Raw genomic sequence first — 12917 nt, forward strand, 5'->3', positions numbered from 1 at the left:
TGGAAAATGAAGTTGGATTAAAAAATAAAGAAAAAAGAAAGTTGGACCCTTTTTTGTTGTGGAAACACTAAAATTGAAGATGGATGCCAAGATTTAAAAGAAACAAAAAAACATAAACTATCAAAAATACAATCATACCAAAGAAGGTCCTTCTGATCCATGTGTACCAAAGACAAAAATCATAAGGATGAGATCAACATGACTACCTAAAAATACACTATTTATGTCAAAAAAAAAAGTACCAATAACAGGCAAACTACAAAGTGGGAAAATTATCTGCAAAATATATGACTAAGAGTAACCTCTTAACAATTCTTACAAATTCGTAAGAAAAAGACAAGCACCTCAATGGCAAAGCCTCATATAAGTAATTCATAAAATACAAATGAGTCCAAAATTAATAAAGAAAACTTTAAACATACCAGGTTTTGCCTATCACAGTGGCAAAGCGAGGAGAAGGCAGAACATAGCCAATGTTGGGAGGTATGTAAAGAGTACTACGGAAAAAAAAATACCACGAAAAACTGCTGGCAAAGTGTAGGATGGTACAAACTTTTTGTTGGCAACCTGACTATACCCTTTGACCTCACATTATGAGTTTATTCTAAGAAAAATAAAAATGTATAAAGATTTAGTTAGACTACTGTGGACAACAGGCTAACTTATGGTATATCCATTTAATGAAATATGATGCAAACACTAATATTGCTGAAATATTTGACATGGAAAGATGTGCACCATTTAAATTTTTTTAATCTTAAGTGGGACTACAAAACAGTATATTCAGGATGAGCATGTTTTTGTAAACATGTAAAATCTTTGTGTATTTTGAGTGTATTGAGTGTACTGAGAAAGTCTAAGAGGCTATATACAGCAAAGTGCAATGAATATTTCCCTTTTTACTTATCTCCATTTCTACAATGTGCATATATTACCTGTATATTTTGCCTTTTTTAATATTATTGAAGTATAGTCAATATACAATGTGTTATTAGTTTCAGATGTACAACATAGTGGTTCATCAAGTTTATACATTACACTATGCTCACCACAACACGTGTAGTCATCATCTGTCACCATATGTCATGACATTATATGTACTTTTCTTCTCCAAGACTTATTTATCTCATAACTGGAAGTTTGCTTGTTTTTAATAGGAGTTAAAGAACTAACTTGAGTTCAGTAGAAAAATCATTTCAAGGCATCAGAGTTTAAATTGAATTTTGTAAGTAATCATTTTAGGTTTTTTAAATGCAACTGTTCAAAACCAAAGTTGGTCATTTTATTTGGAACAATTTTTGTTTGAGAATCAAATGGTTATGTAAATGAGGAAGCAAGTGGGCATAAAATTATAGGAAAGCAAGTGACACAATAACTACAATCTTTGTTACACTGGTTACTGCAGTACAAAAAATAAAATGACAGTTAACCAAAAACACTTTTATTTTAGTCTTCAAAGAACAAACTGTTCTTTTTTTTTTCCAAGATAATAATGATTAACTTACAAAAATGGGCATTTACAATGCATCTTCAAAACATTTCCCTTTAACGGGAAACTTAGCTTTACAGAATCCAAACATTAAAAGGTTAAAAAAAAATTTCTATCTTGTTGTCATTATAAGACAAAACAGAGTAAGTCAAGGAAATCCATTCATACTTCAGGACCTTCTCCTCCAGGAACCAGCTGCACAGAAGGAAAAAGAGCTTATTAGTAACACCACCACCCACAGCATCTAAAAACCCCTCCTCATCAAAGCCACTGTGCCTCTCTGCCCTGCCCTCACACTCTCATTTTCTCCAGGTCATTGCTTCCGTTTACAATTCCCAACATCAACAATTAATATTTAGAGTCTAAACAATGATTCTTGGCAAACTAAAAGATTACAAAGCCCAAGCAAACTAATCTCTAAGCCTACTGTCATCTTCAGTAGCTCAGCTTTAGAGCCCTGATCACAAGAGCATCTCCTTCCCAACTTAAGCACCACTGGGCCATGAACACTTAGTCAAGGCAGGTAATCTGTAATCCCTGCCTCACAAAAATGGGCTAACATCTTAAAAACAAAACAAAACAAAAAAATAAATAAATAAAACCAAAAAATACCCAGCTTCACTCTGTCTTACCATTGTTATATTATTTCCATTTAGCAAAATCTGATCTAGTTTAGTGATCCTTCTTCCTTCTGGTGTGATTTCACTAAATGAAGAGAAAAAATAGAGTGAAGATAAACAATGATAGTCAAAGCCAACATTCTGATCCCTATAAAGTTATTCTTGCATACAAATGAATGTGAGGTCAAGCAATTATATCAGAAACAAAGATTATCCACTGGATGACCAAAGGCAACACAGTGAACTGACTGGCCTACGATCCACACCCACTAGGACTGATCTTCATAAAAGAAGCTGAAACTTGCCAAGGAGATCAAATATGAAACGGAATGTTCACTAGTTTCACTTTTTTACTATTACTTACTACTAATCCCTATCCATTAAACCAATCTGTAATCAACTCAATTTTGAAAGCAGACACTGGTTATGATCTTTATAACTAATATGATGGAACCATTGCTTATATTTTATGTTAGACAGTTAAATGCTCTTACTATCAGTTCCTTGATTTGCCTGAGCCCAAACATCCTTGGTTGTTTTTAGTTCCTTTTGTCTTAAAGTTCTGTCTCCATTAACTTCCTAACAATTCATTAATGATTACATCACTGTAATAACTGCAGGATCCAATTTTACCAGCGTCAGGAGATAAAATTTTTTTTTTTTTAAAGATTTTATTTATTTATTTGACAGAGATAGAGACAGCCAGCAAGAGAGGGAACAAAAGCAGGGGGAGTGGGAGAGGAAGAAGCAGGCTCATAGCAGAGGAACCTGATGTGGGGCTCGATTCCATAACGCCGGGATCACGCCCTGAGCCGAAGGCAGACGCTTAACTGCTGTGCCACCCAGGCGCCCCAGGAGATAAAATTTCTATCTCTAAGGTATTTTCAACAGGCAATGTTTTCTCATAAATCATTTTAAACTCATTAATACTAAAATTGACTTAAAGAGAGATCCCCCCCCTTTCTTTAATTTTTAACACTACTCACAATTCAGTGACATCCTCCAGTACCATATCTGAAATTTGGTGTTAAGGTTGAATTTACTCTGGCTTCTACCTTTATTCAGTTTTAATTACAATGCTTAACACAGTGGCTCAAATACAAAATACTTGTAATTGATAGGAACTTTATCTTCTTTCACACACCTCTTAGAATGCTATCATGCTGAGAATAAATTTTTATTATAATAGTAAGTACTGACTGTCAATATTCTTACTTCTGTTCTTAAATACTGAAGAAAAACCCATACCACCACCACCTTTTAAAAGGATACTGACAAAGTCATCAAATCCCAAAAGTGTGCCAACAATTTCTTTATCACTCTTCATCACAATGTGAATTCTTGATCCTATACATTTGTCCACAAGCTCTATATTTAAAAAAAAAAAAAAGAAAGAAAGAAAAGGGGGAGAGAGGAAAAAGATTATTTTACCTATTCACTACTTCAATAAATATTTGAGTGCCTACTGGCACTTGTTACTTGCATATTGTGAAAGATAAACCAGGAAAAGTATTCATTCAAAAACTTCAGATCTTTTACAGTACATATCCCTGTTGCATTACTAACAAAAATTTTCTGTTTACCACTTACCTCTCCTTTGTTGAAGTTTATCAGGGCTGTGGTTTTATGTTATTTTAGGTTATCTGATAAACATATGCACCCCCTCCCCTCAGAGTCTACGCCAAATGAGAGCAGAGACTGTGGTTGTTTTCCCATGACTATATCCTCAACAGTCAAGGTCTAGCATATACCAAGCATTCAAAGAGAGTCTGTGGAATGAAGGAATGAAAACTTTTACGTCGCGGCCACCTCCGATAACTCAATCAACTCTTCAGCTACAAAATATTGGAAGAGAGCGGCACAGCCGTCTGCACCAGAGATTTCTTCCTGTCACTATCTCTCTGCTCTAACAGCCGTTTGAACATCTCTTTAGCTGGCTTAGCATTATTTGGCATGATGTTTACTACTAGTTCAGTGTTCTACCTCCTCCAATGGTTTGTGTGCTATTTGAAGGCAATGGGTGTGATTGAAATTTGTCGAATAGTGCCCAGCCATTGTGTCTCGTGCATAGAGACTCAGTAACTGCTGAATAGGAAAACCAGTTTCCAGATCTCTCTTTCAGGCTCATTCCCGGTGCCGGTGCTTCTCTCAATAACCAGCCATACAGGGTCTAATCTGGGGAGCTTAAATGCCAGGTGGAGCGAGTGTGCTACCCACGACTGTAGTGGCGAGCCTACAACAAACAAGGCTGACGACGAACTTACTAAATGTGGGCCTTTTCGGGTGACGGTTTGGTTGCAGAGCCACAAGTCCCCGCCTCAAGGGCCCCTACCACGCTGAAAAAGCAACCGCGGCCCGGGGCCACAGAGACTTGGGAGCCCAGAGACGAACCGCGGAGAGGTAAAGCACTTCATCCACACATTTCCCCAACACTCGGCTAAGGGTTACTTCAGCCGCAGCCTGTTGGCCCCCTACACTTAGTTTGAACGCTCCGGTCCCCCTCCCCAGATTACCTAGAGGCAGTAGCTGCGACGGGTTAGTGGTAGCGTTAGCCGCCATGGCTACGCCGGAAGTGGCCTGCCAGCACCGACGTTTGCACGGCGAGTTTGAAAGAGCGCGCTTCCGCTCCCTCCCTCCCCCGCAGCCCGGGCAGGCTCGATCAATCCGAGGCCGAACGTGCGATCCAACCAGTGGGCGAGAGTAGCTCCCCGTCGCGTCTTTCCAGCGCTCTGAGCCCTCGGGAGGTATTTCTGCCCACTGAACGATGTGAGGTCTCGGCAGTTACCCGCTTTCCCCAGGCAGTTTCCGACAGACGTTAAAGGTATCCTGCCTTGTGAATAAAGTCTTCCTGTAACCCGGAAAGTTTTGCAAAATTCGGCAACTTTTGAGTCGTCTTACTGCCCTCGATGAAGTTGCATCTCATCTCAAGCCAGATCTTTTTTCAGACCAAATCAATTCAGGTTTTCCGCCACCAATTCACTGTGTTGCAGTTTTTGTAAAACCATTTTTGAAAGAATCTACTCCTGGGGAGCCTGGGTGGCTCAGTCGGTTAAGCCTCGGATTCTTGATACCAGCTCAGGGCTTCATCTCAGGTTGTGGGTTCAAGCCCATAGTTCTCCACGCAGGGTGTGGAGCCTACTTAAGAGAGGAGAGCTCATCTAGTGCTTCTTTTAAAAGTCCAGTGAATCGAAAACCCACAACTAGCGTTTTTTTTTTTAACTTTTCTAGGGTGGAACTTTAAAATATGTTTTTATTTCTACTATCATATTTAATTTATCATTCTTACCTTGTCATATCTAGGAGTCTAATTTATTACAGGCTATGTCTTCACTTTAAATACTGTCTTGTCTAACAAGCAACCAGCAGATGTCACTCTCTGTTAATGTCATCACGCTTAGGAAACCTTAATGCTTTTGCACCTCTGTTTTGAAAAGAATAGAAAGCAAATTCTCTGCCTTAAGTCTTTTTTATATTTGTATTCCAGGAACTTAAAGCCGAGGAGTCTAAACAGGAGACCAGAAAGAGCATCATTCATTCATACAACAGGTAGTTGTAATGCATACATCATTCATTCATTGAACAAATATGCATTAGTTACACACTATTTGGTATTTTTCTGAGTATAAAACAGTGTACAAAACAGAACTACAACGTCTTCTGCCCTTGTAGGAGCTTAAGGATGAATGGGGGGAGAAAAACTACTAACAAACATTATGTACAAGGCATATGAAATTTAAAATATAAAGCAAAAAGACCTCTTAGCTTCAGGGACCCCAGAGAACTAGAGATCCTTGGTATGATTTAAGGAAAATGTCAGTAAGAAGTTTCAGAAGTCCTAACAGATGCCTGCTTCAGTTCAAAGCTTCCTAGGGTTCAGTCTTCTAAACACCAAGACAATTCTGGCTTTTTTGCATTTCATAAATATTGAGCACCTACTGTGTGCCAGAAAACTTACAGGTACACTTAATCCTAATTTTTATGACTATCCTGTGAGACAAGTGTTCTAATGGGGTTCCTTATGCTCAAAGATGTTAGATAACTTGCCCACATAGACAGCTTGGGAAGTTTCACAAAGGAATTGACAGAAGTATACTCTTGGAAGAGAAATAAGAATTAGATAGGCAGAAAGGGGGCAGGAGCAGCATTCCAAGCAGAGGGAACACCATGTGCAATTAGCATGTGCCCACCACCAAAACTCTTTTGCTGCACTTTTATCTCAGTCTTACATACTTCCTCTAACTTTGGTATAAAACTCTTCTGTTTCCAAATGCTTTCCTTTAACCCCAGTCCTTAGTGATTTTACTTTATTGTACTTCAGATGCTCTGGCCCCAATTTCTGATAAAATCCTGTTCATCCTTCAAGACCTCCTCACATGTGACCACCTCTGTGAAGCTTCTCTGACCTGCAGACTTGGTAGGCTCATTGTTTCACAGCAATGTTCATAGTTCTCAAAATGTTCTCAATGTATTCTCCTATAATTATCTTTACAGGAGGTTACCTCCCTCCCCAAAGACCGTGAGTTCCTCAATGTCAAGAATTTTGGGAAGTAGTAGAGTACACTTAAATTCATTGATTCTGAAATTAAATGACTTTGGTTCGAATCCTATCCCTACCACAATCCTTTCTAGTTATTTGCCCTTCAGCAAGTTATTTAACCTTTCTACGTGTCCATTTACCCACTGGGAAAAAAATGAGGATAATTGTATCTACTTGAGGATTGTTATGAAGATTAAATGAAATAATCCATGAAGAGTGGCTAGCAGACTGACACACAGTGCTTATCCATTAAATGTAAGCTATTACTGCTGGTTTATCTTTATTTCCTAATACTTATTAACATGATGGTTAGTTTAGAGTAGGTGCTACAAAAGCTAGCACTGCTAGCTGCTTTCACATTTGTTTTATAACCAGACTTATAGACTAAGCAACAATTTTTTTTTAATTTTTAAAAGGTTTTATTTATTTATTTGTCCGAGGAGAGAGAGAGAGCGAGCTCACAAGCAGGAGGAGCAGCAGGCAAAGGGAGAAAACGGCTCCCCACCAAGCAAGGAGCCCAATTTGGCACTCCATCCCAGGACCCTGGGATCATGACCTGAGCCGAAGATAGATGCTTAACCACTGAGCCACCCAGACATCCTTTTAATTTCTTTTGATGAACTGTGCCTACCACAGTTACAGGAGTACTGTAGGGTCTAATAAATGTTCTTTAAATTGATTCCAGTTATTCATCCCCATCAATATTCTTCTTATTCTTCATAAGATTCTAAAGACAAAGTAATGCCAAATTTGTTTGTGAAGCCCTTTCCTTTCCCCGGTTTTCTTTTCTATTTCTATTCTTGCTTTATTTTCACCACACTATAAAATGAGGGTAGGGACCAAATTCAAAGCACTATCACTACTTAATAGGCTTTAAAATTCAGGAAAAATATAATTCAAGAAAGTCAATACTTTGTTTTCCATTAGCAATTTTCAATACTATTGATAAAGAAGAAAGTCTCTTTATACTCTGAAAAAGGAGATATGGTTCATTTACACAGTGGAGTTAATGGGGATTGCACAAGAGTGGTTTTATTTTATTACATTCTCTCCTGAGGCAAGATGCAAAAAGAAACAACAATCCAATTCCAGATGGAGAGTTCATTTTTAATGAACTTGAAAACATGTCATTGCTCTGTGTCTCCAGGGTTTTTGTCCCCTTAGCTCTTACTTACAGAGCTGACATAGAATCTATAATTCATCATAAAATATGTGTAACTAGAAGAAGCTCTTCAATTTATTGTGTGCTCAGAAAAGCATTTCTAATTTTTTCCTGGAGATAAATGTCATCATAAAAATACATGCAAAAGTTTCCTTTCAAAATAATGTTCAGAAAGTATTCTGTTATCTCAAATTATTTATAATCTTGGTAATCTTTCAACTCTTTAAAATAAAGGAGAAATTTCCATTTTTTTTCTCAATACCTATTTGTCCTTAAAGACAATATCTTATTCGTGAATTTATTTTATATTAATACAACTCATTTAAAAACCAATGTAAGGGGCACCTGGGTGTCTCAGGCAGCTAAGCGTCTTTCTTCAGCTCAGGTCATGATCCCAGGGTTCTGAGATCAAGCCCCATGTCAGGCTCCTTGCTCTTTTTAAACAAGTTGTCATTCTATACTGTTAAATGGACCAGTCTATATATTTAGAGATGGAAAAAATTCTGGAAATTCCCTTCTGTACTTTGTCTCCCAGTTTCCCCAATAATATACTTTTTAAGCATTTAAGCAACATAATAGTTATGAATAAATGATTTAATCTTAGTTGGAGGGTCTAGGATGCAAAGCGATACAGATTTTTATAAAGCTATAACTGGGTTTCCTGCACAGTGAATTAAATAATAGGTGTTCACTGCAGATATAAAGTTTTTTTAAAAAAAGAGATTTTATTTATTTACTTGACAGAGGAAGCGAGCACAAGCAAGGGGAGCAGCAGACGGAGAGGGAGGGGCAGGTTCCCTGCTGAGGAGGAGGTCCGATGTGGGGCTCAATCCCAGGATCTTGGAATCAAGACCTGAGGCAGACACTTAACTGACTGAGCCACCCAGGTGCCCTACCCTTACATCTTTTTTAAATGACTCTTCTTTAAAAAGACTTTAATTTTGGCTATGCCAATTGTGGAAAATATTGAGGCAGATGGAAAAAAACAGTAAGATATTCTGCATACAGGGAATAATATAGTTCCACACACAGTTCTGAACCAACACCAAGAATTTTGTAATATACAGCAACACATTGAAAAATTTCTATTTTTATTAGCATTAAAACACTTCTACTGAATCACAGAAACTAAACTCGTTTATAGGAAGCCTACTGTTTTTCTCAGCTATACTTCAGTTAGAATGCAAGTCCTTAAATTACAAGGCCAGGAGTGTAAAATAACAACTGCTAAGGTTGTCCAAACTAAGGGATATGCAACTAATAATAGTAAACTTCACAGCCAATTGCAGTAATCTCGAATTCTGTTTGAAGCAAGCACCTGCCCTTTAGTCTTTAAAAATAAAATTTAAGTAGTACAATCAGGACATTAAAAATACTGGTGGCAACAGATCACATATATTTAGTACTGATCAGAGTACTAAAGCTAGAAAAAGAATGAAAATAATATATATATTTTTAAACGTCGGTACTAGAATAATCATTTACAGGTCTCCTTGTATAAAATTCCTTTATTGTCGAGGGTATTTTACTTCAGGACTTGAAACGCTTCCAAACTCCTATACATAATACTTAAATAAGAAGAAGGGGAAAAAACCCAAACAAACCTAGAACGAAGCGAAAGAAAAACGCTGGGGAAGCAAATAATTTAAAGGTTGAATGCACAGATATAGAGCCCTACCAATATGACTCCCTGTTATCAAGGCCATAGAGGCGAAGGAAATGAATGAAGGAATTGGATAATGGAGAGTGAACAAGAAAAGACGTTTAAAAAAGAGGCAGGCTAAAGAAAGAGGAGGGAAGGGGCGGAGACTTTAAAGAGGAAAAACAGAGGGCAAAGGAGGAGGAAGCGGGTTAAGGTCGCACCGAAAAGGCAAGGGGTAGAGGTGCCAAGCGGCCCCGCCTCCCGCCCCGTGCCCACTCCCCTGGGGCCCCGCCCCACATCCCGGGCCCCGCCCCGTCAGGTTCCCTCCGGGTCCTGCCCCGCCCCTCTCCGCCGGCGGCCGCCGCCGCGTCAGGTGACAGCCCGGAAGCTGCGGAAGCGGATGAGGGAAGCGCGGCCGCGGCCCTGGGGGGCGGTGCGGAGCTGCTGGAGACTCGGCCTTCTCCGGGCCCCTTGTACGGCCCTCATGCGGCGCCCTCGCTGACACCTGAAACCCGCCGGTCGCCGTCCTCCTGGGGACCGCGGGGTAGCCGGCCCGCCGCCCTTGGCGGTTGAAGTCGTCGGCTTGCGGGCCCGCGGCGGCCGCCCATGGAGAAGGCCGGGCGGGGAGGCGATGGCGCCCCCCGGGGGCCCGTACTGCACATCGTGGTGGTCGGCTTTCATCACAAGAAGGGCTGCCAGGTGAGGAAGGGGTTCGAACCCGCCCCCGGCAGTTCGTGCGGTCGCGCGCAGCTGGTGCCCACTCCCCTCCGCTCGGCTCCTTGCTGCCTTAAGCGCCCCCTGCCCTTCTGAACTTCACACCTGCTCCTCGCACTCGCCGCACCTGAAGCCCATTCCCCGCACTCCCTTTCTCCTGCCCCTGAAATTGTGTTTTGAGCCGCGGAGGAGTTGTGTCGGTATGTTGGGGTTGGTAGGTGTTTAGGTTCTTTGGTGGGGTGGGAGGAGGAATCGAAGGTCAGCCTGACAGTTCCTCATTCATCCCTGCCTCCATTGACTTTCTGAGTGTCCACCTATCATGGGAGCCTTTAGAAAAATTCAGCACTTGGACTGCGTTTTCAAGGTAATGAGCTCAGTGGGCTTCCACACAAATGCTTAGAGTTGGTTGAAGCCCAGGCGGCGTGGTGGGAAAATCAACTTCCTTTGTTTATCTGTGGAAGCCCTAGAATCCGTCGTGTTTGGGTGGTGTATTGACTCCTCCCCCCCTTCCCACTGGGCATTGCTTTTGCTATTTGATCTTGTCCAGATCTTGCCTTTTGGTGAGAAATTGACCTTTCCAGTTCAGTTGCGATAAGAGTATTTACCTGGCAAAGGAGTGTGCAGATACAATGTCATTTCTATTACGTGTCTTCAGGAACAATGGAACGTTTTCATATATACATTGGAGGTAAGGGAACAAAATAGAAACAATTATTTAATGAGCCCAAACACTAGAAAGCAATGATGTCATAATGCTGGTGAACAGGAAATTGAAATGTGTTAAAAATACTGCTACTACTAGGTAATGTAGCATTTCTTTTCCTGCGTTTCACAGAAAATAACATTTTAGTAGACTTTTACTGGCAAAATTTAAATTTGTTGGAGGACGATAACAGGAAAGTGGAGTGAAAAAAATGGTTGTGATTGTATGTGTTCTAACCACTGCTTAACTTTAAAGTATGGTATTTTGTTCCTTGTCTCAGGGGGAAAATGGCATAGAACACTTAGGAGGAAGTGGCGTTAGTGTGGTATTAAAAAAATTCCGAGCAGGGGCGCCTGGGTGGCACAGCGGTTGGGCGTCTGCCTTCGGCTCAGGGCGTGATCCCGGCGTTATGGGATCGAGCCCCACATCGGGCTCCTCTGCTGTGAGCCTGCTTCTTCCTCTCCCACTCCCCCTGCTTGTGTTCCCTCTCTCGCTGGCTGTCTCTATCTCTGTCAAATAAATAAAAAATAAAATAAAATCTTTAAAAAAAAAAAAAATTCCAAGCAGCAGCAATAGAAGTTTTTTAAATGTGGCCCTATATTTAGAAGTAAGAGGGTGGATATTTGAGATTGTATCATGGCATGCAAACACTGTGTTCATTAGATTTTTAATACTTCTTAAAATTTTAATTCCAGTGTAATTAATGGTGTTACATTAGTTTCAGGTGTCCAATACAGTGATTCAACAATTCTCTTCATTACTCAGTGCTCACCACCATAGGTATACTCTTAATTCCCTCCACCTATTTCACCCATCCCCCCACCCATCTCCCCTCTGGTAGCCACCAGTTCTCTGTAGATAAGAGTCTGGGTTTTTTGGTTTGTTTCTTTTTTTCCTTGTTTATTTTTTAAAAGATTTATTTATTTGACAGACAGTGAGAGAGGGAACACAAGCAGAGGGAAGTGGGAGAGGGAGAAGCAGGCTTCCTGCTGGGTAGGGAGCCCATGAGGGGCTTGGGGTGCGATCCTTGATCCAGGACCCTGGGATTGTGACCTGAGCCTAAGGCAGACGCTTAACGATTGAGCCATCCAGGCGCTCCTGTTTTGTTTCTTGAAGATTTTTAGTATTTTAAAATTTCACATCTTTGATCTTAATTTTCACTGTATAACTCACTTTGGATATGGGTGAAGCAGCTGAAACTTGGAGGAAGTAAATTGATCTTACTGAGGTCACACTGCAAAACAGTCCTGGAGTCAAATGTAGAATTGCTTCTGGCATCATGTGTTTCATTCTGCTGAGCCATGTGGCATTTAGGAGTCTCTTTCATGCCCGTGCTCTCTCTCACGCTCTCATTCTCTCTTTCTCAAATAAATCTCAAAAAAAACCAAGGAAATATCGTAGGAAAGAATAAAATCTTTTAATTCTTGCTGTCGTCTAAATTCAAGATTGTTTTATACCAGTTTTATTGTCAAAAGTAATATCACTTATATTCCCAGATGGAAAAATGATTTATTTTAGGAAACAAATGTAATGTTGCTTAGAGAGTAAAGCTGAACAGCAGATTGTAAGATGAAGGAGGCACTTTCAGCTGAAGTAGCACGCTGGATGCCATGGCATTTCACTGGATTTATTAGCTTTTGGTTTCAGCATTGAGGTAAAGACAGCTGGTTTTGTTAAATGAACACTGTGCTGGGAATCAGACCTGGATGACATCTTGGCCTCACAGTTCCCATGACCTCAAGCAAGTCCAAATCGTTTAATTTTTCTGTACCTCATTTTCCTATACCAGATTTCTTCATGAGGATTTTAGACCTGGCAAGGGTCCCTAGAGTTCACTCTACTCCCATCTCCCTTCAATTTACAGATGAGTAAACTGAAACCCAAAAAAATGAAGCAACTTAACACTTAGCTAGTTTGGTGCTATCAGAAAAACCAGAACTGGACAATAGTTAAAGCAATAAAAACATTTTATTCAGAAAAGCTGTTGTAATAGGGAAACGAGACCTCTGTATAGAATTGGGCTCAACTCGAGACACCTGGGTGGCTCAGT

General features: G+C 40.2%; 2 protein-coding genes and 1 long non-coding RNA gene across 27 annotated transcripts in view; 2 read left to right on the forward strand and 1 right to left on the reverse strand.

The window, feature by feature from the left end:
* Positions 1 to 1419: 1419 nt before the first annotated feature.
* Positions 1420 to 4772, reverse strand: LSM5 (LSM5 homolog, U6 small nuclear RNA and mRNA degradation associated). 2 transcript variants are annotated; one of them, XM_002921844.4, is made up of 5 exons: positions 4623 to 4772; positions 3382 to 3477; positions 3096 to 3123; positions 2122 to 2194; positions 1420 to 1684 (listed from the first exon to the last, which is right to left on the reverse strand). In XM_002921844.4, exons 1-5 carry the CDS (start codon positions 4666 to 4668, stop codon positions 1652 to 1654), a joined length of 276 nt encoding a protein of 91 aa, XP_002921890.1. In that variant the 5' UTR covers positions 4669 to 4772; the 3' UTR covers positions 1420 to 1651. The 2 variants fall into 2 exon arrangements, with proteins under 2 accessions (XP_002921890.1, XP_034526130.1); XM_034670239.1 differs by lacking the exon at positions 4623 to 4772 and adding an exon at positions 4374 to 4596.
* A 15-nt stretch (positions 4773 to 4787) lies between these two features.
* LOC105238761 lies at positions 4788 to 7144 on the forward strand. Of its 3 annotated transcripts, none has more exons than XR_002143232.2 (4): positions 4788 to 4930; positions 5594 to 5655; positions 6428 to 6523; positions 7087 to 7144. It is a non-coding gene; the product is annotated as an uncharacterized LOC105238761 (long non-coding RNA). The 3 variants fall into 3 exon arrangements; XR_002143233.2 differs by having other exon boundaries at positions 7090 to 7127; XR_857552.3 differs by having other exon boundaries at positions 7063 to 7122.
* A 2680-nt stretch (positions 7145 to 9824) lies between these two features.
* AVL9 (AVL9 cell migration associated) overlaps positions 9825 to 12917 on the forward strand; it is an 84427-nt gene continuing 81334 nt past the window's right edge. For 21 of the 22 annotated variants that reach the window (XR_004628407.1, XR_004628404.1, XR_004628410.1 and 18 more), the window contains exon 1: positions 9827 to 10149. Coding sequence is in view for 2 of the 22 variants with exons in the window: in XM_034670147.1 (XP_034526038.1) it covers positions 10057 to 10149 (93 nt within the window). In the remaining 20 variants the exon portion in view is untranslated. Of the gene's footprint in view, positions 10150 to 12917 lie in introns of all 22 variants that reach the window. The other variant, XM_034670155.1, reaches the window with a different exon arrangement.

The sequence above is a fragment of the Ailuropoda melanoleuca genome, chromosome 1 (genome assembly GCF_002007445.2).
Source record: "Ailuropoda melanoleuca isolate Jingjing chromosome 1, ASM200744v2, whole genome shotgun sequence".
NCBI lineage: Eukaryota > Metazoa > Chordata > Mammalia > Carnivora > Ursidae > Ailuropoda > Ailuropoda melanoleuca.